The following is a 27340-nucleotide window of genomic DNA, read 5'->3' as shown; positions in this document are numbered from 1 at the left end:
GCTTTTATTTTGGTAATTCAACTTATCATCTCTTTCACCTAGATTTCTGCTCCAGTGGGACTTCAAGTGACTAATATGCGTCAGTACAGTAACAACTGTAGACTATCAAAAACGGCTAACCAGTATATTTGTTTGTTTTATTAATGCAGAATTCCCGATTCTTTGTGGAAAAAAAAACAGGGGTATGTACATTTTTTATATGTTAATCAAATTAGAAAAATACTCATCAACATACATTTGCACACACGTTTATGCTGAACTATATTCTAAATGCAATATAATGTACGTTAAATAACAACCTACACAAGGCAGGATTGAAAGTAGAGACTTTTATAAGTCTCCACAAAGAACATGAAGTAACTAAAATCACACATACAAAGTCGGACTCCACTAACAACTGGAACATTGACCAGCGGTATATTGATGCATAAAGCTGCAGTTGATACAGGTACAATGCAAATGCTTTTTTTTTTGTCTTAGGCAAAAAGAAATATTTGTGTTTCCAGCATTTCACCTTTCAAAAAATAGGTTTTGTAGGAAGGGATTTATTGTGTCCTTACATATTCTGACTTTAAAATTGCTGATTGAAAGTGATTAAAAAAGTTGCAAAGAAGCACAAACACATAGAAGTGCTAAAACTAAAATAAAGCTACATCTCATAATTGCTCAATTAAAGACTATCCCAAAGTATTACATTACATTGTTATGGGAAATGATAGCTCCTTTAAAATATTGAATATTGTAGCAAAAAAAATATACATAATATGTTTGAGGAATGTGCTTAATAACCCATTATAGTTTTGTTTTTAGAAGATGGTTATTGAAATATATTTTTATAATATCTACTCTTGAAGAAATATTTTTTTGTGTGTATTTTGTGTTATAGGAGTGTAAAAGGCTCAAATGTTGACTTAATTGACCCCAACTAATGGGCTATTTAACTACAAAATATTTATGTTTAGTAAGGACTTTTGTTGAAAATGGTATACAGGATTAGTTTTATGACATGAATACACTTCTATGAGCATAAAGTCATTTTCTTATCAATGCAATTCCCACAAATAGAGCACTGTTATCATAGCAACCATAACACTTGCATTGGATCACTGCATATTTTTAAGGTCATATGATATTTGTAACATATTTACAAAATATCATCCAAATCTGTTACTTTGCATGTCCATAGGGAGAATTAGTGTTACATGTAAATCATGAAACTTTATTGAATATAACGGTATGGCCAAACAGACATTAAATATCGTGCATTTTGTCTTATGTTCGATGATTTTATACATCGCATCACCCGAAGAATTTTAAATAAAGGGCATTACTTACACTCTGAATTTAGGCTCATATCTTAACATACATTAAGAGATCGATGTAATAGTAAAACTCGTGACCAAGCTTTACGACAAACGCGATGACTTCTTACTCCGTATTGTCAATTTTCCTTGCATATGTGGTAATATTTTCTTAGCTCCTGCGTATGGAGTTTTCATTACACAACTAATACGTTATGCCAGAGCTTGCCGTAATTACATAGACTTTTGTTTTTAAAAATATTGACTTTCTGGAACAAGATTATGTTGCCACAAGTACAGATGTTTGATAGTCGTCATAATAAACTCGTGGATCGTCCTGGTAAATGTATATCCATCTGCACCTTGGGAAATGATTTGTTTACCGTGTCATAGCTTTTTCTGTCAATTTCCACACAGATTTGAAATTTTATGAGCAACTCAATAGAGATTTAAATTATTTATGTTTATTAGTAATGACTTGTTAATTGTAAAGTATGTCGTATTGGAAGTTCAGAACCTTTTTGAATCCAAACGCTGACCTAAAATTATATGTTGAAATGATAAACACCATTGTTTAAAATCGAAAATGTCGATGGAGAGGTTAAGAATCGGGTCTGGTATAAATTTGATTTTTAACAAGTGAATAACAGTAGTTTGAGTTGTTTTAGGCAAATTCTGTCATTACATAGATACCCGACGAAAAATGTGGGCACATCTAACAAACAGATGAAATACAGGACATATCTTGAAAAAAGTGTAAGTTCTTAGTGCAAACAACGGGTGAAAAGAAGAAGTTGGATAGCAGCAGTGCAATATATCTTTAAATACTAGTAAGGGATAAACGTCTCTCTCACGAATTAATATTCTATAACTGCAAAAAATTATCTATCTACAGGTGTTACAGAAGTTTGATACAAAAATATAATAGCATTTGCAGGTAAAAACAAATGTTGCCCACACAGTAAATTATGTAAAAATGGTCTATAAATCACATATTTTCAAATAAAATTCAACGAGAAATCAACTGGGCTTATTTCATTTCCTCGTAAAAATTACGATTTTCAAATAAGTGTCTCATCTTTGAATCTTGTTTTCACTAATAAAAATATTCGACCCCTTATAGCAATCCTAAATATTAACTAAGTCTTTTTTATTATTATTACATTACGTAAATCAAATTTTAACTATTTAGTACTTGACGTGACTACTTCAAATCCAACTGGAGTTTGCGTTGTGACCGATTATTTTTAATGCTGGTAATGTTCATGATACATTCTATTGCCAGTCAATACTGTGTTCTGAGCTAGCTTTCAGTAACTGCGAGCTTTCTTTAATTGAAGATATCATTTTGTCTATAAATTGTTTGTTGAAGTATCCCATAAAGGAGATTTTGGATATATTACTGACTGAGTTTTATTTTGTGTTTATTTGTAGTTTCAGTTTATTGTTTACCGGACATTAAATGAGGATGGTTAAGGTCCTAATTAACTAGTTTCACATCACCACAGACAGGCGTCTGTCCATTGCGGTTGGAAGATGTTGGTCATTAAAGCAATCAATACATAAATGTATCTTTGTGTCTTTATTCTTTTTTAAATTAACACAATAAATATAGGATAAATGATTAAAAAGCGTATTAACCGACGTATTGTATAACTGTTGTATAAGTGAATGCATTTGAAATTTGACATTTTACGACATTGTTTATCATATCATTTCGTCCTTTTTTCTCGTCTTTTATCTTTCAATGAGGACTTGAATTTTAAAGCCATCTATATTAAGCGGTGAAATAAGTCCGTTTTCGGAAAATGAGAGGTTTTACTTTCTGTTTACATATGTTTATCAAGCACTTTATTTTAGGATGACACACATTCTTAAGTTGGATTATGGTGATAAACAAATATTTTGTGTGATACTTAAATTAATATGACTCCTTTAACAGTGACCCTCTTATCAAATTGTATCTTTTAAATGATAAATGATGCGTCCTCTATAAAACAAAAATAAAATGTCAAACTATCACTACAACATTGCGGGACGATTGACTATTTGGTGTATATACGAGAGTGCATATAGTGAATATTTCAAAAGAAAAAAATATACATTATACTGATGCTATCCAACTTCTTATTTTTGCCTGTTTGCCGGTAGGGTAAGTGTCCTCTGTTTTTCTAGAAACACCCGCCGAGTAGCTCATAAAAAGTCAAGTCCGGGGTAGACAAACGAGGAAAGGAAAACTATGATCCGTTGAATAAATCAGTTTTCATGGTGCAGATGGATACAAAACAACGATCCACGATTTCTTGGATTTTTATCAAATAAATTCATCACATTTATGCTATTTTTATATTGGCTTGAAAGGTTTGCTATATTGTTGATGTTGTCATTGCATCCGTAAGGTATTGCAGTACTTAGTCTGCGTATTCAGTACTCCTCTTATTCCCTACGATTTTTTTTTACTTAGAAAGGACGGTTTATAGAATGGTAATTGTTTTCTCAAATACAAACTTTTATCAGTTTAAAGAGAGTATTGAATGATCTTATTGATTAAAATGTTGATAAACTGTCAGGAATTTGGTGGTGTTGATTCCCAATATAGAAGTTTACGTTATCTTCCCGGTATAAATTTGATCCAATGGAGCAGTGTAAAGAATAGAGTCGTCATATTCTGAGACGTTGTATAATATTGATTTGTTGTGACATGCATCATTAATTTGATCCTCCATCCTACATAATAACACCTAGATGAACTGTCCCGTACTACCATACATCGTGTACTAAGTTACATCCCTAGATTAATCCTACGAGGAGGAATGGCCCGGCCAGCGAAAGCTATATTTTTATAAAGCCTAGCTGGCCGAGTAGTCTAGGGCGCTGGACGGTGTTGCCATAGATGTCACAGCGGTACGAGTTCATCGGATCAAATTGATACAGGGAAGAAATGTAAACGTAAAGAAAGGTCTGAAAAATTCCGAACGATGTTAGAACTTTCAAATTTGCGATGCAAATGTTTGGCTGTTCCCTCCGCGGGACTCGAACTCGTCACATTCTGAGACGTTTAGATAATATTGATTTGTTGTGACATGCATAACACGAGGTTAATGGTAATCAACAAATTCGATTTGTTTCTCGGTAGGATGACTATAAGCAAAAATTATGGGCCCTCCAGGGATATTTTTTTTTGAGAAATTCAGACAGAAGGTAAAATCATCCGATCTTGGATCCTCTGGTTTTAGGTATTCTAACTGTTCTTCAGTAATGCTGCTGTCCTTGCACAACTTGTTCAATTCTGAAGTAATTTTTTTATTAAAAGATTTAGTAGGGTCGCTGAGTAGTTTTTTATTTTTTTTTTATAAAATCGTTCATCCGAAAGTTGACGCGTTGCTTCTATGATGTAGTTATTTTTATCCATGACTACTATGGCACTGCCTCTGTCTGCTGGTTTTATTACGACATCTTCACGGGTTTTCAACGTCTGGATTGCTTTTTTTCTCATCGGGCCTGATGTTGAAGAAAGATGGAATGTAGTTGTTGGATAACTGGTTGACATCTGATTTTATTTTTATTCAATAACATTTTCTAGCAGCTTTTCCGGATTGTTCGAAAACTGATTTAATGTTATACATTATTTTACTATATTGTACTAGTAAAATTTGAGCCAACTGTCCGTTCATTGCATTTTATAGAGAATGATATATATATTTTTTACATGTTAGTAATTATAATCACAACTTGAATGTTCTTAAAAGGTCATCGTGTTTTGAATACGAATTTTGGTAAGAAGATTTGTTTTTCTGTTGTTCTCTGAGGGCCCTAATATCATTCCATCATTCATTAGTGATTAAAAGAAAAATAGTAAAATTTATGGAAGATTAACGAAAACATCGACATTTCTTCATTTACAATTATTATAATATTTTAAGAAATATCTTTAAAAGTACCGCCCACAAAGTATTGTAGTATATATACGTGTCTGATACCTTTGGTTGTTTATTCTACGTTTATTACTAGATATCGATCTACGGCTTTCATACAAAAAGGATAATGAAATTTCTCCTAATAGCAGTCGTTTTTCTGGTAAGATTTAAATACAATAGATACAATTTGATTGCTACCTTGATGTTATGTTTGTGCTGAAAAATCCTACCTTTGTTCAAACACATACCTAAACAAACCTAAGATATTGACTTAAAGTTAATAAGGACGATTTTGATTTTCTTTTCTGGATTTTGATATTTATTTTTTCACAATGTAAACTAAAAACTACAATTTACGACAAGCGGGTCTATTTTTCGTTTCAAATTGATATTTTTGTCTGCCTTGACGGAATCTTTCCTTGGCGACATTCATACGGTGTATATAAGTCTCAACTTGTACGATGTGCCCTTCTTAGTAGAAATGCTTCAGATCATAATGAAATACATCTCTGTTTTACATGTAATTTGATGAGTTAAGGTTTTCGTGGCCATACAATAGTTAAATTCCATGAACATTAAGATTTGATGCATCTGTTTGGCTGCACTTATCGTAACTTAATAAAAAAAACGGGATTTCAAATCCCAGCTTTTTTTGGTGATGTAATAAATAAAGCTCTAAAGTGTTAATCTTTTTGTCTGAAAACAAATTGAAGAAACGTATCTGTAAAGGTTATTGTCATCGTTTAATTAGTTTAACCTGTTAGTTTTGATATTGACTTGTAAATATTATTTTTATTGATTGATTGATTTATTGTTGGTGTTTAACTCACAAACAGCAATTTTTCAGCTGTTTCCCGGAATTGAACATGAAATGGATGATAAAATAAACATCAAATTATGATAAAATGAAACATTGAATAGGACACAAGAATAATAGAGTCGACGAATTTCGATTTCCACTGAAAATAAGAAGAATGTATGGTCCGACAATTAAGACTCCTTTTGCGGAGAGCAAAGTTTCCTACTCATATCGGATACTACAGCAGATTACTTTAACGTCGTGACATTTTCCCCAATACGTGGCACCACTATGGTTTGCGGCCTTTAATTCGAAATATAGACACAGTGAGTAGTAAAAGATATATATTCACATATAAACAATATCGTTATTTTTCCTACAATTGATAGGTTGGACTTGATTATTCAGAGCTTCAAACCCTCACTTCAATCACAAGTACAACCATTACACCTATAACAATGAGATTTGGTAAGTCTCTTATTTCTCAATTTAGATGTTATATTTGATTGTTGCCTACACAAAAAGAGGAATTTTAATAGTACAGAATATTGTAAATATTTCCATCAACAAACTATGTTGATGGGTTAGTGTGTATGTATGTCTATGTTTATGTGGATTGGAGACCGCATGATTATGATTTTTTTTTCCTTTTTTTTTGTTCGCACAAATCTTGTGGGTTTTAGCCAGAACTTTGAAACCAATTAAAATTTATGCGTGACCCATTTTGTAAGCAACAAAATTTAAACCTACAGTATCCGAGTATCCGAACTACTTGTAAATAATAGAAAGACATTTATTTTTATACGTGTACCCCTAAAGTGTGATCTTAGTGGTTCTTTTATTTTTACTAAAAGAAATTAATGTTAATACTTTATATACATTCTTTTAAAAGATTTAATTCCAATTGGCATTCTCGATCTTGATCTAAGGGATAAAATTGAATTAAATGAGTTGCTCATTTGCTTTTGTTACTTTGTATGTATGATTTTAGTTACTTTATCTTCTTTGTTGTATATGTCTGTTTGTTTCCATGTCTGGTCTTTGTCCCTGGATTACATTCATTTGATTACCGCTATAACCTTTGTTCCCTTGATTACTCTTTTACATGAATACGTTCATATAATAGTAATTATAAAACAAACTTGAACTTGTGGAACTAGCGAAAAAGATGTTTTCTTTCTATTTTGAACTCCCTGCTTGATATCAGGAGAAAAGGGCTTATTTGGATGGAGCACGTATAAAGTGAGTCAATCTTCCTGTCATGTCTGTTTTGCGACCTTATGTTCCATCTGTTGGCTAGGGGAGTTCCCTCCCCCCACCCCCGGTGCCCTAATTTAATATCTAGACACCAAAATAACAACAAAATTTGAAATTGCAAAATGAAATCGTGTGTTTTAAAAGTAAAATGATTTTTTTTCTCTATTTTTAGAGTGATCCGTTTTCAATAAAAAAAAAACAAACTTAATTTGCAATTTAATTTATTGTGTATACAGTTTAAATGTATTTCTTTGTTTGTCACATATTGTGGTTATTAAAAATATAATGTACTTGAAAAGTAAGTAATTACACTTTCAAAATCAAAGTATATGCGATGTAATGTATTTGACAAAATATCATTACTTTAATTTTACATTATTCAATTACTTTTAAACGTATTTGAACCTTTCTCTGGCTGAGACATTGTTCGAGTATCCTATAAATATAAATTTACTTATCCGCACTCCTTGGTTTTGGAGTGAAACTTTTTGAATTAAATTACAATAAATTTTAGTTAGAAATAGCAATTGGTATATGTAAGCCAAAGTTCGCTTTGAATTACAGTTTGGGGTTAAACACAAAAATTAGACGCTTTCCTCGGTAAAAAGCCAGGGAATGAAGTAAGTGTCCTTGGAAACCATCTATGAACTGAACACAATATCACAGATGGAGAGTTAGATTTCCTTTCTCCCTTCTCAGAAATTAATAAATTGAAACTCAACCATTTTCAAAAAGGTTACTGTACCCAAACTTGACACTACTTATCAAGGAGCAAAACTTTTGCATCATAAGGGTTCATCAAGACGAAACTTTGCAATCCTTATGATTTGTAGGACACGACAGTTTTTGCTGCAAACAAGGTTGACATTATATTTAGTTTAATATATTACTTAATATTACAGAATTGTATTGCTTTGATGAAGCATTTGATCAAATATGATTGTTCTAAACAACAATGTGGAGCATGCAATGGTAAAACGTAAAAATAATAACTATGATAAATAAGAGTGACATAAAATCTCTATTTTAATATGATAGCCTTCTCATAATTTCAATATGATGATTGGTTATTTTAAAAGGTTGGCATAAAACTTTCGATAACGCCTGAAAATGTGTCTAATGTCAAAATTAAAGGATACAATGAAATGAAAGAAGGTAATAAAAACGCGTGTTTCTGCTAATTGTTTATACTGACCTGATAAATTAAACTCATCACTTTCTCTTAAATATACACCAAAATTCACATGACTTCGTAGCGGTGAAAACCAAGGGTATTTGTAGTTTACATGAAGCATAGAGGTAGATGACCACAAAACTTACATAATTGAACATAGTTGGCATTTTTCACTTTCTAAATGTTAAAGTCCGAATTTCATTTTTCGATTTTCAGTTCGAAAGTGTTTGTCAAAACATTTAAACTAAAAATATTTACATAGGCATCATTTCTGTTCTTAGACACATGTTCCCAACAACTAGCTACAACTATTTATTTGTTGATAAGGTTTTGCAAAGTTCCTAAGTCCAGAGGCAAGTACACTAATATAAACGCCAAAGTCATAGATATTTTCAACAATACGGTATGATAAAGGAAACATTTGCTTTGCACTTTTAGGTCATGTGCTATTCTTAATTTAACTTATGCATTTAAATAACACTCCTATGAGAACCATGCAAAATGTGATTCATAGTTGAAAGCCTACACATTTTTTTTTTGATAATTTGTTTTAAATGTTTTAGTGAAATGATCTTCTGACGTTTTACGTAAGCCTTTTTCTAAGGATATAAAAAGTATAAAGGATTTTTCTGCAAGTGACTCTAAAATACAATCGAAACTGTTATATTTTCAATATGGATTATCTCCTAAGAGTACATCTGCGGTTTATCAAATATTTCAGAATTAACACGATTTTATAAAGACTTCTTCTTATTTTCTTAAGTCATGACAATAACCAAATAGAATGAATAATACAAATTGCAGTTACACCATAGACTGACCGAGTTTCTAAAATAACTGCGTTAACAAAATTATTATGCCAAGCAAAATATTATGTTATCTGTCATGACTTAGATGCCAATTTTAAGTTTGATTAATTCGGGATTGAAATGTACGAAACATTGGTTGATACATCAGGTGTGTCTGAGGATGCTACTACATGTAATTTGTCTAAATTGTGTACCATTTGGCCACAAAGAAGATCAAGATACAAGATTCTTGATCCGAATCACTGCATATTTTGCAAAATATCTTGATCCATCCTTGCATAAAATATCTAAAGTCACAGCTATATCGATTGAAACTAAGCAATCTTCTTTGTATTTTAGTTTAAGGATTGATGACAATTATGTATTTCATATTTCACGTGTTTTTATTTCTATATAAACATAAAATGGCTCATCATTATGCGTCTAAACTATGAATCAACTTTTTTATGATTCATTTTTTGCAATTCACACCAAATTAATCTGCTACTTAATTCGGGGTAAAAGGGTGTTTATCTATTTACTTATTCATACATTTTTTTATTTCATTTATTTGACAGTTGAATTTTAATAATCGAAGACTTAAAGTATCTGGATGCTTTTGTTTAGATCATATATGCTTTAATATGGAGGTAGTTTGTAAAGTCATCTGGATAGGAAATCATTTAGATGAAATGGTAGCAATTGCTGCAAGTTTTAAATGAAAAACGCAACATTAAAGGTCATACCGACAATCACATCTCAGGAATCGTAGATCAGGTTCTCCACGGCTAAAGAAATAAAACAGAAAAAATAATAAAGAAGGCAATTAACATTCCGAGTATAGCTTACAAAATAAAAAAGCAATTATATCTAAATCTGTAAGTAAGAAAAGCAAAACGGTACGCACTAAAATGATGTGCTTGTATATGAATTAAAACAATAAAACAAAAAGCAAACAAATACCCAATCCCCCCAAGAAAAAAAAAACAAAAGAAAAAAAAAAAAAAAAAAAAAAAAAAAAAGGGAAAGCTAATAGGGGTTCCGGAAGAGTAAGAATAACATGCTCCGCAAAAATCCGTTGCGAGTTGTTGGCTTGTCGGTATAACGTAAAGTCATACAACGTATGACTTGCCTCATCTGCGAATTTATAACTTTACATTGATCAATCAAATCGTAAAATCGACCATACAACTTATTTGGTAAGTACAACAAAAACAAAGCTTTGACTATAGTCTTGCCCTACATGAGTCAGAGTTAACAGTAGAACTAGAATAACGCTGTTCTAAAATGTAATTAACATTGTTTTACACATGCCCTATTATCCATACTCAATCTCAAGTTGACCTATTCTACGTTAGATTGTAACAACCAGGGGCATGTTGAAAATATAACAGGACCCGATGCGACCTCTCTGACAGTAATAAACGATGACGGAAGTGTATGTCGTAACAAAACAATCAGCATATGTTTAAATGTAAGTATATAAATCTATGATAGAAATCTGCATAATTGACAAGTTGATGATGTATATAAAGTAAATTCATTATAAAATGGTGTATTCTTACAAAGAAGTTGGTGTTACAGAGATATTCTTACGTATAATCATTGCAAATATTTCGTAGATTGCAATAGAAAACAGTTTTGGAAAGTAGATAAAACACCCGTCTAAAACAATAATAATAAAAAAATTAAACAATAAAAGCAATTTGTAGCAACTTTACACCTATCTTAATCTTAGAAGTTACATGAAACGGCTCTATTGTTTAACAGTTTTGCCTGTAAACCCATTCGCTTTTATACAATCATACAGATTCCTCGAGAGCTCTCAACGACTGATATATATGATATTAGGATAGAGATGTTGCCTTTTAATTAGTCATTATTTCAAAAGTTTCAAAAAATTCCCATATTATCAGCGACCTTCAACGGTAAGAAACCAGCGGTATGATAGAGGAATTTGACGAATGCAGAATTTGAACAGTGTCATGATCTTGAAGTTGACAGGTTTTGCAAGTTAATAAAAATATCTGTAATCATGAACGGACGTTTTACGCTACTCTGGAAATGGCGATTGACACCATTCGACGTGTGAAGTTTTTGTGGTTGTTGTTGTGGTGCGACCAGCCAATATAGTTATTTTTTTTCAATAATGACCAGTGACCTCCGACTGCCAAAAATGTATTTTCTATTCACCGGATTAGATCTTTGATAAAGAGTACGAACGGTGTCTTTCTTAAAGGCAGGAATAATTTATTTGTTTTTGTTTTGTGTTGTATATTGTATTGTTCCCGTGTTGAATTAGGTGTTCTCGTTTGAAAAAAAAAGTTTGCATCTTCGGTGTTTCTAGTTTTTTTTTATCTTTAATTTAAAGAAATTTTCTTTCGGTTTATTATGTTTGTACATATTTTTGTTTCAAATATTCCTATACTAGCGCGAATCAAATTTTCAAACTTGTCAATCAAAGTTGACTGATAATTAGTTTTCTTGAATATAAAACAATAAATTTATATATATACATATATAATGACTTTATTATCATTTTTAACGGTATTCTCATATACATCAAAAACGTACCAAAACACGAAATATATACATATGTATATTAGTACCCACATCGTCTATATTAAGTGTTTTCATCTCCTTTTAGAAATTAAAGGATAAAACAAAAGTCAAGATATTGTATGATAAAGATAATAAAAAAGCAAATAGAGTAGAAGGAAAATCTCCAATCAGATTCGAATTAGCATGTACAGGTGTTAACTACGTGGACAGAGCGACTGCAAAGGCAATACGTTTAACGTATGTACAACATGATTTAACTTTTTTCACTATATATATGTATGTATACTAATTATATTTTCAAGTGTTAAAATGTCGGTTAAGTTTCGGTTTATACTTTTGAATAAAAAATGTTTCTTTACTAATATGTTCTTCTTCCGTGGTTTCACCTGGGAATTTATAAAACGGAAATATTGTGTAGTTCTTATTTCCACAGTTTTCTAAATGTCCGCTCAATTGTGTTTTGCAATATTCTGCTGCCGATGGACTGTAAATCTTTTCCGCAATGATGTTCCCGTTTGTCCAATAAAGTTTTCCTCGCAACCACTGCAAGTTACAATGTACAAAAGATTTTATGAGATACAACAAAAACTGTTCATTATATTGAATATATTCCCTGAACTAAATGTTAACGATTTACCTTCTTAAATGTAGGCACAAATACCACACCTTGGATGTTTGCATTTTTGAACTTAAGTTTCCGATTACGCTGGAATCAAATCTTGCCAAAGTTAGTTGTTTCTTTAACGATTTTAGCTGTCTTTTACTTTTAATTTTCTTAAATTTGTTTAAAATAATCCTCATCCGTTGATCTTGCATTAATATTGGTAAAGTATGAATTATATTAAAAATTTCACAATTCCTCGGGTTGTACATTGAGATATATGGGATGCAATATTATCCTTGACATATATTTTTTTTCTTCCGTAGATCTTCAAGTCTAATTTCCGATGCTTTTTTTAACTCCAAAATCAATTATTGCCTCTGGATATTTTTATTTTAATTAATGTTTCTTTTAATTCTAATAACCGCATGTCTTTGGTATTCTTATTAGATATTACTGTGCACAATAATCTTGCTAAATTATAAGGAATGCTGAATTTAGTATGTTTTTGGATGGCATGATTGGAACATGTACATTGAATACTGTTTCGAATCTGTAGGTTTGAAATAAAAGTCAGTATTAGTTATATTTTTGTCCTTTAAAATGAGGATGTCTAAAAATGGAAGCCTGTCGAAGCTGTATTCCACGTTAAATTGTATGTTGCTGGTTAATCTATACAACAAGACTTTAAATACCATTAGTTTTTCAATCGTATATTTTCAAAGTATGAAACAATAATCAATTATCTTTTCCAGTTGTGTTGCAGAAAATTACTAAATAGGTCCCTAGATGTGGTTTGAGATTGTTCATACATTTTGATTTCTAAATAGCCCATTGCTAGGTTGGCGTATGTTGGGTAAACTTTAGTTCCCATAGCTGTCCCTGTTTTTTACCTACTGTTTTTAACATGTGGAGTTGAACATTGCAAAAAATTTAATTATTTTCTAATATGAATTTTAGTCCAGATGTAATTATATTTTTTTTTATCAAATCTGCTTGGAACAATATCGGGGTATGTTTCAAACCAGTAATATATTGCTTCAAGTCCGAAATCGTGTTGAATATTTGTGTAAAGATTGATTACATCGAATGCTACCAATATTGCTTCTTCGCTCACTGTTTTGGGAGGCGGTTGAGCATATCAATGTCATTTCTCTATGTAATGCAGAAAAGGTTTCAGTAAGATATCTAGGGAATTGCTCAATCTATGAGTCTCGCATGCCATTCCCGCAATTATTGGTCGGAAATTTAGACCTGGCGGTGAGTTCAATTATACGTAAATTGATGTTCGTTTTTTTTTTGCATACATCGCTTATAATTTAACTTTTATGGATTTTCGGTAGTCCATAAAAATTGCTTGATTTACTTTTAAGGTTGCTGATGTAATCAAATGCTTTATCTGTCATTCCTTTTCTAAATAATTTGATTAATACCACAAGTTTCTGAATAACTTTTATTCGATTGTAATTTCGTACTTTTTCATAAAACATTTTATCATTTAACATGTTCAATATTCTTGTTTTTTGGTCATTTGTTTTCATGCTAACGGGGTCTTTTTTTCAGATTTGTAATAATTTTCTATTGCGTAGACGTAAAATTCGACTTGATTGTATATTTGTTAGTTCTTCTATACGGGAATTCAGATAAATTATGTATACTACACTGCTCCAACGAATTAAATTGATACAGGGAAGATAATGTAAACGATAATGATAAAGTAAATGTTCATGTATATACATGATTATGTAATGTTGCTATTTTTATAGGAGATATTTGCTACCTCATAATAGTGGAACAAATCAACTTATTATATCATTAACATATATATTACTTGTTACTAAAGTTTCATCACATTAGTATGATTCAAATCCATGCTAATGATGCTTTTCTTATTGGAATAATTACATTTTTTGTATTGCAGGGAAAAAACAAATTATACGACAAAAGAAAAAAATATAACACACACTCAAACACTTCAGCTATCTTTTGAAAACCAAGGAGATCAAATTCATATTGGAGACAAATTAGTATTAAAAATGACAGGACCAGGTATGTTGTGTCTTGTTTACTCAATACATTAGAGTATTGCTAAGTGAAGGCATATGTATCTGCGGATGATTAGATATAAGGGGTCTAACTCCAAGTCACACATATCATCATGGAAAATCAAAAAAAAAATGGGTATAAAACATATGGGTATGTGTAACAAACGGTGAGTGATCACAGGAACGATTTAAAAATATTTCGACATTAAAAATACATACAGAGCCATTCTTTGCATGACTCAAAGTAATGTTGAAACGTCAAATTTAATTTTTAATTTAAAATATGTTTCTATGACGTATTAATATCGAACAAAATACATTTGTTTGATTTTTACTAGCTCATTTGAATGGAAAAAACACATTTGCTACTTTTGCGGTTTTCAATATACTCCCCAATTTGATAAAAAAAAAAGAATAATAGAAATTTTCTTCTGTCAAAATGACTATTTCTGAAAGTATTATTATATTCCTTTTAATCAGGATTTTTTTTATAACAGTATAAAATTAGAATGTGGGTGTTGATAAATGCTGAACAAATGTATTATGGTAATTCATTACAAGTTTCAAAGAACACAGAAGCGTTAACAATGATTTAGAATTTCTTTAGAGTGAAACAACTAAGAAAGAGACGACGGCCACTGGGTTACAAAAATAAAAGCTCCTTTGCTTTAGATGAGGTAATCTCTGTATAAGTTATAAATATGCCATGTTTATTATAGGAAGTTCAAATTCAGTTGTCCAGCGATCAAAGTCAATTTTTGATCACATTCAGTTCGTCTATCTAAATTGATATTCCATCATTCAATTTAAGCCACGTCTTAAAATATTGTGAAATGAACAGATATCGCCTCCTTGTGAATGTGCCTTGGTAGGTATTCTTCGTGACTTCTCCTACCTAGAGCGCGTCGGAGGAGCTACATAATTGAATTTTGAATTTTGCCAGGATTGGCTCACTTGCAATGCTTACTGAACATGACATGCTTACCCATCCGAAGCACATGATGTCATCCCCAGTTATTTGAAGGAGTTCGTATTACAAGTGCTTTAGCTTAACGTTTCGTGTGTTGATTTCTTTATCCTCATTTGTTATTTGTTATAATGTGAGTAGATCCTCTCTACTAATGTTATCATTAAAGATTTGTCTAAAAGACAAGTAAACAAATTTGTACAGAACCTATTTTGAAAATGATATTTGTTTAAAACATTTAAAGAAAGATCGATAATACAATGTATCACCCGTTCCCTCGCACATACGTCGTGTTTTAGTGGAACCTTGATTGCTAATAACCTTTGGATATTCAACGCATTTTCTGTCGGGATTTGCTTTTATATCCACCCTTAGAACTAATTTGGTACCCCGTGACTGGTTTGGTTTACCATAATTATACTGAACAATTACAGTGTTACTTTTTTTTCCTAGAAAACACAACAATCAGTCCTATCAGTTGCGAAGCCTTCACTGAAACAATGAAATCGCCAAACTTCACCATGTGGTAAATGTGTTTATAAATTAGAGTTAAATATATTCTTTACATTGTTCTGTATTTGTAACTTCCTGATAATTTCTTTGTAGTCAAGTGTACATGAAAAATATAAACTGGAAAATATAACTAAAAACAAACTTCTTTCTATTCTACAGCCAGGAAACGGAAGTGCTAGGTAAACCTTAACATTATACTTTTAATTCACATAATGAACCACACATTAAGTGGCTGTATAAAATGAATTTTAATAACATTAATTAGCATTATGTCATCATCAAACAAAGATGCAAAAAAGTACGTATTCGGCAAATTGAGCTATAACACTATATGATTAAACAGCGCCTTTTATTTTGTTGTAGGTCGAATTGTCAATCAAATGACCAGACAATAATTGATTCAAAATGGGTGAACCAGTCCGATCCAAGAATAATTGTAACAAACGTGTATGGTTTTCGTTTCGTTGACTCTCCAACAGTAATAATTCAGTGTTCAGCACATATTTGCGGAAACAAAAGTCCAAGTTGCAGTAGCATTGTTGGTGTAAGTTTCATAAGCAAATTAGAATTCACTTTTACAAAAATATCATGCTATGTCAAAATCATCAATACAGACATCTTACGGTCGATTTTTCAATTTGATCTACCGATATAATGAGGCGAGACATCAACAATTAAGTAAGAAGTTTATCAGATAGACTACCTACCGAACTTAAGATTTACTAGATGCACTGATGTGGTTCCTTTGACATGAATGTACCTGAGTAAGTCACATGAGCTTGGCTATTTTCAATTACTATAATAAATCACATTAAGATCATGTAAAGGCGTTGAAATTACCAAGATATTCATGTCGTTTCATTTAAAATATTCAAGTATACTTGTAGCCATGATATTACATTTGCAGTTTTTTTCGCATGATTTATTGCTGGTATGTAGAGTTGCAGATCGAATCACGGCGTAATCAAATGTAAAGTTGATACAGTCCAATTTTTTTATGGTGTTTTTTTTATTATGTTTATTTCAGTCGTCTATGTCGGGAATTTTTCTACCATTTCCGCATTATTTTCTTTATGAATATCACGATATGAATGATATCTCCCAAGTGTAAAGTGATTTTTACGGGATCCCTCTGTGACTTGTATCAAGGAGCTGCATTATCGTCGCAGACTAAAAAAAGGATTATACTTACTCACTTGAATTATGACAGTTGCCGCCTTCCGAAATACCCGATGTCACCCCCTGGTTTTTTCATGGAAATTCATTTTGCTAGTGCGGTAGTTTGTTCGTGGCGTCTTGTTCTACTTATCATAAGTTTTATATGTATTGTTTTATTTGAATGCTTCATTGTGCATGTAGATTATCTTTGGGTCTTGCTGTCACTCTCAGGCAATGTTTATTGATTTTGACATATTTAAATCCACTGCTGACAGTTCTTTATCTTTGGCAATATACATAATAGCATGGTGAAACTTGAATCAAAATAACATTGTTTGTCTATGCAAAAAACACCACATTAAATGTTTATTATCCGAGGTAGACGTAGAAAATAATAGCAGTAATAAAACCTATACTGTCACTACACTGTCCAAAGAAAAGATAGGAGAAAACCATAAATCTGTGCTATCCTCTTTTGGTCTGTGATGATTGTGATCTGCCGTCTGTGTACTGGATTCCTAAACCCCATATTTTCTATTTTTCGTCACGACAATTTAAAGCATGTCGTGGAGAACCTACCGACATATTAAGAACACTTCTCATGCCCTCAATATTCTTGATAATTTTGAGCCTGAGAGTTCATGTTTCAAAATTTTCACTATGGATGTGACAGCCCTGTATACAAGCATCACTTACCTTGATGCTTTGATTGCTTTAGAGCATTTCCTTGACATAACCTCCTGAAACGTGTAACATTGCCGTTTTACCGTGCATCCTGTGCTTCGTGTGCTCGTATCGTGGGCTTCGTGTGCGTGTTTCGTGGAATCGTGTATCGTGCAGTGTGGGATTCGTGTGCGTGTACCTTTTGTGTGCAAACTTCGTGTTTTGTTCTTCGTGTATCGTGTAACGTTCTTCGTGCAACGGTTCTGTATTATGGTTGGATAATAAAAATAGCTCCTACGGTAGATCAATTTTACGGAAAATCGTTGTAATTTCGTTTTCTTTGCCCAACTCACTGTAACGTTTACATTGATTTTTTTTAGGAATCAATACATGTAGGAATAATTGGTTTTAAACAATCATACATTATTTGTACATATAATGGAATACTGCCAAAATTTGAATGGCCTTCCGAAATATGCGGGAAAAATTTTCCGAGCTATAATAGCTTTTGGGTTTTCGTTTAACAAATATGGACATTTTGCACAAGAAAGTTACTTTCTTTTCATATTTAGAGCAATAATTTTGTATTGCATAAGTTATAAAGTCTTTTTTTGCTAAAAATTGAGTATATCTTACCTGAATTTTATGAAATTTCAAAATTTTTAAACTCCAAGACCAGTGAAAATGTTTTGCAATGAAACATGTATTATAAAATGGACATTGTTCATATCAACAATGCAATTCAATATTTTAGATGGTATTGCATTAATTAAAATAGCTAAACTATTTCAAAATAGAATACTACTATCCAAATTCAACAAATATGGACATTTTACACATAAAAAAGTTCTATTTATTTTACATTCTAAGCAATATGATTGTATGGTAAAAAAAAGCTTACGCCACACAATTTTGTTTAGAATTGTTCTAAAAAGTTAAGAACTTTCAACATTTTCATACTTCCAGACCAATGGGAATGTTTCCACAATACACGATATATGAAGAAAATTAATTATTAGTTTCGTTTTGCAAATTAGAATTCGAAATATACTTATTACTTCCGGCGAACACGATCATTCGTTTATCGTCCTTCGTGCAACGTGTTTCATGTGACTTTCGTATATTGCATGCTTCGTGTGCGTGTTTCGTGGGGTCGTATTTTCTGCTTCGTGTGCGTGGGATTGGGAACGTTACACGTTTTAGGAAGTGTAAAACCCAATCCTAATGTCAATATTGACATTGTTATAAGGCTTACCGAGCTCAAACCTTTAATTTCGATGGCAACTACCATAGCCAGACAGGTGGGGTGGCAATAAGAACTAAAATGCGACTCAGCTTTGCTTGTCTATTTGTTGGCTATTAGGATGACAAAATGTTATCTGAGTACATAGGCCCCGTACCAGATCTTTACAAACGGCACAAAGACGACGTCTTTGGGGTATCCTCCGATGACGATCAAGATTTAATGTCTATCATCTATTTTGTTTCTTCATACTATTCAGCCATCATATATACCTTCAACATCACAAAAGAGAGCCCTTTATTCCTGGACATCAATTGTAAAATTCAAGATGGGAAAAAATTGAACCTCAGTTTTTCATTAACCCATGATGCACATTGTCACTTAAACTTGATACATATCTCATAATTTTTAAGATCAGTTTTGAAGGACGCTTTGTCTCTGTGGTAAGGAATACAGTTTTATCGTCATTACTTTTTTCGAAAATTTGGGCTCACATTTATCGATTTGTTTTTACATTTTATTCATTTTATACATTTATATTTGTATTTAATTATTTTCAACGTGGCTATCTTTCACAATTCATTATTCCTATATTGTTACGAGATTGAAGTCATCACTAAAGACGTTTTCATGTTTGTCATCATGATCGTTACGATACGGTGTATCCTTCTACACAGATGTGTCATATTTGTCCGTTCTTTTGTGTCTACCCCGGACTTGACATTTATGAGCAACTCGGCGTGTGTTTCTTGGAAAGCAGAGGGAGCTTACCGGTGCCTCTGGCCCATGCTTCAAGTCTTTAACAAAGTCCGAGATTCTAATTTTCCGTTGTATTTTTTACGAATCATTTTGGTTAGTTTATATTCCGAGTTGTGTGTTTCTGTTTTCCATGTCTGATCTTTGTTCTATAATTGCGTTTTCTGTTTATTTCAGATGGAAGCCGATTAAAGAGTCACTTTCTATTTTATGTACATTTTTAACATAGGAGATGTAATATATTTATTTTGTTAAAGATATAGCCTTAGGACTAAACTGTTAGAATTCATTGGGCAAAATGTTCCTTTATGTATGTTATGAAAAGGGGTTATCAAAATAGAAGTCGTATCACTATATCCTTAGCAAATGATAATCATTTTGACATAGATATTTGATTTGCTTGTAAAAGTTGCATTTACATTTAAACATTTCTGTATATATTACAGTGAAAAACATCCATATAAATATTTATTTTGTAGTGGTGTGATTCTTTCAAACAACGTAAACGTAGGGATGCAAGTCTGCATACTAGGAAACACACAAATTCCCATGAGGACACAGCAACTGTTCAATTTACAATAACTGAAATAGATGCTAAGTTGAATGGATGCGCTGTTAAGAAACAGTACATTATTATAAAGATAAAAGTGTTTTATCGAATGCTCCAAGTGTAATAAATTTTGGTTATTCACACTGTGAAAACAAAATCCGTAATTTCACTCTCGGAATTTCTCCTGCGCACAACTTTGATATCTACCCGCCAATCATAGATTTTATAAATCATGTTGAAAATATCGATAAATTTTGAAGAAAATCTATTTGATAGATATGATAATCGGTTTGCTATCGTAAATAACCAAAATATGATCACTCGTGCCAAGAACGCAGCTGTATCTAATGTCTATATTCATAAAAATCGTTCCTATATCTGTCTTTTCTACTACTTAATTTTCAACTCGCCCTTAAACAGAAACTTAAAGCCTTAAAACTAATCACAATTTTTTTTTATTCTCATATTTCATATAACATACCTAAATTAAACACTCATTTGCCATTTGCAATAAATGAAACTTTGACAATTACCTATAACAGCATTCTAAATGGGTAATATGGTACTGTACTACATAATCTTTTCTGTAGCAAACCACATGAAACTATAACTAAGGTAAACTTCAGGATAAAAGACTAATCAAAATATGCTGTTCTTAACATGCAAATAATTACCATGAAAGACTATACATTAACAGTTTCTGTTCTTAAGCGGAGTTTTGTATTACGCCAAAGTTCATTTAAATCAATAGGACACAAAGCATGATCGTTGACTATACAATTTGTTTTCCGTCCGCCTCTTTTTCATATTATTTATGAAAATGTCTAACCCAAATTACTTTGGAGGGAACGATTGATAAACCTTGCTGATTCTGTAGTTACGAACACCTAAATCCAATACAATACAATATATTGAAAAGAGTAATCAAGGGAACCAAGGTTCTAGCGGAAATCAAAAGAAAGTAATCTAAAGACCAAACATGGAAAACAGACAACAAAGAAGATTAAGTAAATAAAATAATACATACAAAGAAACAAAAGCAAATGAGCAACTCGGACTCCACTAAGAACTAGGAGCATTGACTAGATGCACCGCAAGGGTACGCAACCTCTGCTTTTCTACAAACATGAGTGGCTCATAAAAAGTCAAGTCCGGGGTAGAAGAAAGAGGGAAGGAAAACTGTGTTACAAATTGGTTTTCATGGTGAAGATGGATACACCATAATGATCCACAATTTCATAACGGCGCCCATAAAACTTCTGTACTGATGACTTCAATCTTGTAGCAAAATAACCCTGTTTTAAAAGCGTAACTGTAAGAAGTCTAGCGCGATACAAAAAGTCTGCGTAGTTACAGTAAGCTCTGGCATATCGTATGAGTTGTGAAGTGAATACTCGATAAGAAGGTGCTGAAGGGATGTTGCCACAGATGAAATGAAAATTAACAATTCTGAATGAAAATACGTTTGTCGTAAAGTCCAGTGAATAGTTTATTTTGACCATAAGTGTAGGTCGTGATATGAGGCTGACTTAATAGTCTTTTGTACCCTTTATCTCAAGTAAATGCGATGTATCAAGTCCCCGAATCTAGGATTGGTTTACTACAATACGTCATATATGTAGCGGAAACTGAGATTAAAGGTACTAGCTAAACGATGATCTTTCTTTGGGATCAGATCAGTTATAAAATAAGCTTCATAAATAGGTGTGTAGGAATAGATCAGCAACTAGAGGTACACAATTTGTTCCAAATTGGAATGCTAACCGTTATATATGTTGTCAATAAAAAGAAAAATCACCGTTTTGAAAACATTTTCTTTTGTATATTTGGAAGATGATTTGGAATAATTTTTAACAAAGTATGAGGGATCTCTTCCAAGAACTATATATTCATATCTAGGTGTACCACCTCTTTTGGAGTGTAGAAGGACGGCCTACTTGCGTTGTAGTGGGTAGTGAGATTTAAGTAGCCAGTTAATTGACTTGGCTAAAGGATTAATTCTTTAGTCGAATCGGTTTGTCGCTGGCTTGTCATCGAGCGGTCCAGGGTTTGATCCTAGTTCGAGAAACACCGATGTATAATGTTTTTGAGTCGGGGTTATAACTGAGTACGAGGAATAGACGTATGTTGAAAAATCATAAGTTTTAATGCTACTACATTCCGACAATAGCATTTAATTGAGAATCTCCAAAAGATCTTTCGAATTTTTCAGGATCCACATTGGATTATTACCACTGCGGGAGTAACAAGTGTTGTGGTAAGACTGCAGACCCTCTTTGCAGAGGGTAACACTTCATTAAATAATAACTCACGTTTAAATACTATCTTCATTTCAAAGAAACGCTACATTTAATAAAAAAAAAGATGACCGCGTACACCCCTTCAATGATATAGACTTTCCGCTTTAATAATATACATTTTGTACCACGCCCCCAATTTTCCATACAAACCCACTTTAACTTTATCTACTGTTTGAAAAAGATTTTCTATTTTTAGTATATTCGCTTTTTCTGCATGCCTTTGCAAATATAAACTCAATTTTGGTCTTTAAATATATTAAACTGCTCGATTTCATCAAGTTATTTTTTAACTTTATATTCGAAAATTGAATGTTTAGCAAATAGTCCTTTCCTTATTTTATAGGTGTTCCTGCAAAAGGAGTGGAATTACTAATTGTACTGACAGTTGGATATCTTGTACGAAGCCACTAATTTATATAAAGAAATGCATGCACCATGCAGTTAATATAATGTTTTATTCATTTAAATAAAATGAGTTTCTAAATTATGTTAATGTAGCAAATTGATTGAAGCCTAACCATTGTAGGCAAGCAACTACTAGGAGAAACTACAAGGATACACTAGAAAATAACAAAATAACACAATCGAAAAAAAATACTTGAGTAACAGAAAAATGGAAATGGAAAGAACTGAATTGACCTATCTGAAAGAGTAATCAAGGGAACCAAGGTTAAAGCGGTAATCAAAAGAATGTAATCCAGGGACAAAGACCAGACATAGAAAACAGACATACACAACAAGAAACATAAAGTAACTAAAATCACACATACAAAAAAAAACAAAAAAAAAACACAAAGTCAAATGAGCAACTCGGACTCCACTAAAAATTGGGAGCATGGACCAGGTACACCGGTAGGGTAAGCGTACTCTGCTTTTCTAGAAACACCCACCGAGTTCCTCATAAAAGGTCAAGTTCGGGGTAGACAAACGAGGAAAGGAAAACTATGACCCGTTGAATAAATCAGTTTTAATGGTGCAGATGGATATACCATAACAATCCACGAGTTCATGATGACGACCATAACACTTCTGTAGTGATGACTTTGATCTTATAGCAACATAACCCTGTTCCAGAAGCCTATTTGTTAGAGTTCTAGCGCGATACAAGAAGTCTGTGTAGTTACGGCAAGCTCTGGCTTTGAAAGTCTTGAATAGATGGAATACTGTTGTATGTTCCTATTTAATGGTTTTCATGAATCTGTGTTGGATTTTTGCCTTTTCCTTTCATGACCGATATATTTCTGATAAACAACAAGTGCATTTGTTTTATCCACATTTCTAGCATATTTTTCATTGTCCGTTTGTTGTCTATCTTCTTCTTTTGGGTACAATTATCAACAATAACTAACAAGATAATACGTATTTTTTTCATTGGTACACGTTCTATGCGACGTATATTATATTGAACAGCACATTTTGACCTGTAGCAGTAGCGTAAGAAAAAAAAATTACTTAATTATCAAGGAAACCAGTTTAGTGGGTCTTGGTTATTACCTATATCATATTACTTAGTTAAAAGCCTCTTTAGACTTCTTGTCTTTTCTAAGTGGCTAAGCGTAAATAAGAATAATTGACACTGCTGGCTAAAATAATGACTGTAGCGAAAATATGTTGACCATATCAACACTTAAATGTTCATAAAAAAACTCAATTCGTCTTACTAAACACAAAAATACGTTGTCTTAAAACATCAAAGCAAATACAGTGTTGAGAAGGACACAGAATGTCTCATACAATGCTTTTGTGTGATGAGGTGGACATATTTTGTCTTCTTCAACGCAAAAAACTGTTGACGTACACAAAAAGCGCTGACATCAACACTTTTTATTACCTCAATCTAACACGTGTTGACAAAAAACATACATGAACATTTGTTTTAGTTTACACCCCCGGAGCAGCTGGTACCTTATGATCCTGACTTGGTACAGGCATTTCAGACAAAATATTGTGTTAAATCTAGGTTTTACAGCGCGCTAAACTTCCGTCGTCCATTACAGCATGACTCTACCAGTGGTGGTGAAAATAAATTAGGGAAAACACAGCTGGAACTTGAGGTTTGGCATGAAAGTTATTAGCATGTGACGCTTTATCTCAATCTTCCATGGGAAAGCTAAAATATTGAAGTCACAATATCTCTTGCAAGAATTTCATATTAATAGTGATACTGTCAGTTGATAGTATATTTTGTTTTTAATGAATTTTTACCTTTAAACTACGCTATAAGCCCTTCGGGAATAATGAAATAATTCATTATTCAAATATCATTGAAGTCCTTTGCAAGTTTCTTAATAAGTGCTAGTTTTAAGAAACAGAAACGAAATCCCCAAATTTCATTCGATAGAAAATGTTTGTTTCCATATTTGGCGGCCATGGTAGATGTTGTTCAAGTTGCCAAATGTCTCGTAATTTAGAGTATTTAGATATTGCCTTACATTGTAGTATTTAGAAAGGATTATTAAGGTCACTCATGATCAGTTTTACAATTAGTTTTATGTAATAAGTAATCTCTATTGTACTATAAAGGAACTATCAATGAACTATTTTATTGCGGATGACTCCATACTTTAACTACTTTTGTTTTCGAAATTACGTCATCCAAAACCTATTTTTAGTCAAATCATTAAGGAATGTTGCATTAAGGGAATCATCTTATATAGAATTTTATTCTGAATTTTCTAGTATATTATCATGAGCCAGGTTTTGTTTTGTACTAATGAAGTTATATGTCCCAAAAGGTATCGTGAGCCAGAGTATGAGAATATCAGGCCATATAAATACGGCTTAGGTCCACTCATGGCTTCATACTGTTTCAAGCGTTTCATGAACTGACGTTACAAGTCCTATCAAGGATATAACATTAAGGCATAGGTACGATGCATTATGATATTGAACTAGAGTTTATTAATGAGAAAAATCTAAAAGTAAACTTTTTGTTTAACTCCGTATGGAATTTTTCAACGAAATATAGAACAATTGTACGGAGCGCAATAGGAAAGACGCCATTTTCACTTAGTTCTAACTTAATGAAATGATACATATATTACTAAAGGAAACATATCCAACCATATTGACTTTTTATAGAACGCAATATAAGGCATAGCTATTTTAATCATCATATGGCTCAGGTCGCATATACTTTGCAAGCCAAAGTGGAAAAAATCAATATTTTGTAATATTAGAAAATGAATTTTTAATATTACAAAATGAATTTGTAATAAAAGAAAATCAGTCACATTTTTTAATATTACAAACAGATTTTGTAATATTATAAAATTGCAACTGAATACGGCCGGTGAAATCTTATTATAAAAAGCCAGTATCCATCTTACTTAATTATTAAGTTTACGCAATTTGATATATGTGTATCTTAATGTTATCGTTTAAAGAAGGAACTGAATAGATAGATTACAAGAAACAAATCCTTATATCAAAAGATATAAATATACAACGCTGTATAGGAAGAGAAGCTAAAAATAAACATATACTGTCACCGTACCACCCAGATAAAAAATCTACATAGAAGTCAACATAGAAAACGCAGGATATCTGGCTGACTACAGATTATTGGAACATAGATAATGATACAGGAACAGATCTGACAAGAGGAGTTGTAAATCCACACCGACAAGTGGTTCATGCACACATGGTCAATGTTAGGACTGAACCAGTCACTATACACGCTCAGACATATATAACAACTGTGAATCTTACTATGAAATAGAACAGCTCATTCGTGTACAATGCAATCATATATCAATAGAATGTAAAAACCTTTCTTGTGAGGATTAACCGGAGCACTTGAATGATCTTTTACAGACTTTACGACAAACATGATGACTTTTCACTCAGAATTGTAAACTTTCCTTTAATCTGTGGCAACATCCCTCTAGCACCTGCGTATGGAGTGTTCATTTCACAACTCATACGTGATGCCAGAGCTTGCCGAAACTACGCAGACATTTTGTATCGTGCTAGAGCTCTAACAAATAGGCTTCTGAAACAGGGTTATGTTGCAACAAGATGGAAGTCATCACTACATAAGTTTTATGGTTGTCATCATGGTCTCGTGGATCGTTACGATGTATCCATGTGCACCATGGAAACTGATTTGCTCAACGTTTCGTAGTTTTAATTTCCTCTTTGGTTTACATCGGACTTTTTATGAGCAACTCGTCGGGTGTTTCTAGAAAAACAGAGGACGCTTATCCTACCTGTCTGTGTACCTGGTCCATGCTTCCAGTTTTTAGTGGAGCCCGAGTTGCTAAGTTGCTTTTGTTACTTTAAGTTACTTTTTGTTCTTTGTAGTGTATTCCGGTTTTCCATGTCCGGTCTTTGTCCCTGGATTACTTTCTTTTGATTTCTGAAAGAATCTTGATTACTTTATTAGTCTTTTTATTAAAGTCGCGGTTGCTCATTTATTTTTCTGACTTTGTATGTCTTATTGTGGTTATTTTAAGTTCTTTGTTGAGTGTGTCTGTTTTCCTAATCTATTCTTTGTCTCTGGATTATATTCTTTTGGTTTCCCATACTTTTTGTTGAACACGTACAATTATTATAATATGGCTTCTGGGTCATCAACATACAAGTATCAACCAAATGGTCTATTCCATGTTAAAACACATCCTTTGCTTAAACTGATTTTCAAAAAAAAAAAAATTCCAGTAAACAGAAGGACAACATAAATCATTGTTTTGACTAGATAGTAGACATAGTAGACTGCTAAGAAAGAAATAAATATCATGATAG

At 32.2% G+C, this 27340-nt stretch overlaps 1 protein-coding gene across 6 annotated transcripts; it reads left to right on the top strand.

Moving 5' to 3' along the window:
• LOC148608491 (uncharacterized) lies at positions 1 to 23081 on the top strand. Of its 6 annotated transcripts, none has more exons than XR_015914988.1 (11): positions 9 to 182; positions 5313 to 5378; positions 6407 to 6485; positions 8730 to 8801; positions 10595 to 10710; positions 11884 to 12035; positions 14321 to 14448; positions 15865 to 15937; positions 16288 to 16468; positions 20224 to 22551; positions 22938 to 23081. XR_015914988.1 is itself a non-coding variant. In XM_088544262.1 (11 exons), the coding sequence occupies exons 1-11, from the start codon at positions 144 to 146 to the stop codon at positions 23003 to 23005; spliced, it is 1110 nt and encodes a 369-aa protein (XP_088400388.1). In that variant the 5' UTR covers positions 9 to 143; the 3' UTR covers positions 23006 to 23081. The 6 variants fall into 6 exon arrangements, 5 of the variants coding, with proteins under 5 accessions (XP_088400393.1, XP_088400388.1, XP_088400389.1 ...); XM_088544262.1 differs by having other exon boundaries at positions 20224 to 20359; XM_088544267.1 differs by lacking the exons at positions 20224 to 22551; positions 22938 to 23081 and adding an exon at positions 19922 to 20181 and having other exon boundaries at positions 1 to 182.
• The last annotated feature ends 4259 nt before the right edge of the window (positions 23082 to 27340 follow it).

This window comes from Perna viridis, chromosome 9 (genome assembly GCF_037379345.1).
Source record: "Perna viridis isolate PV_CMFRI_1.1 ecotype Kerala chromosome 9, ASM3737934v1, whole genome shotgun sequence".
Lineage (NCBI taxonomy): Eukaryota > Metazoa > Mollusca > Bivalvia > Mytilida > Mytilidae > Perna > Perna viridis.
The sequence above is the reverse complement of the archived record's forward strand: the minus strand, read 5'-3'. Positions and strand labels throughout refer to the sequence as shown.

Bases quoted from the DNA above. Each gene is read 5' to 3' on its own strand.
- LOC148608491 (XM_088544262.1), top strand. From the start codon at position 144: ATGCAGAATTCCCGATTCTTTGTGGAAAAAAAAACAGGG. The intron at 8,802-10,594 runs GCAAGTACACTA...ATTCTACGTTAG, and splicing joins CAAAGTTCCTAAGTCCAGAG to ATTGTAACAACCAGGGGCAT. The intron at 10,711-11,883 runs GTAAGTATATAA...ATCTCCTTTTAG, and splicing joins CAATCAGCATATGTTTAAAT to AAATTAAAGGATAAAACAAA.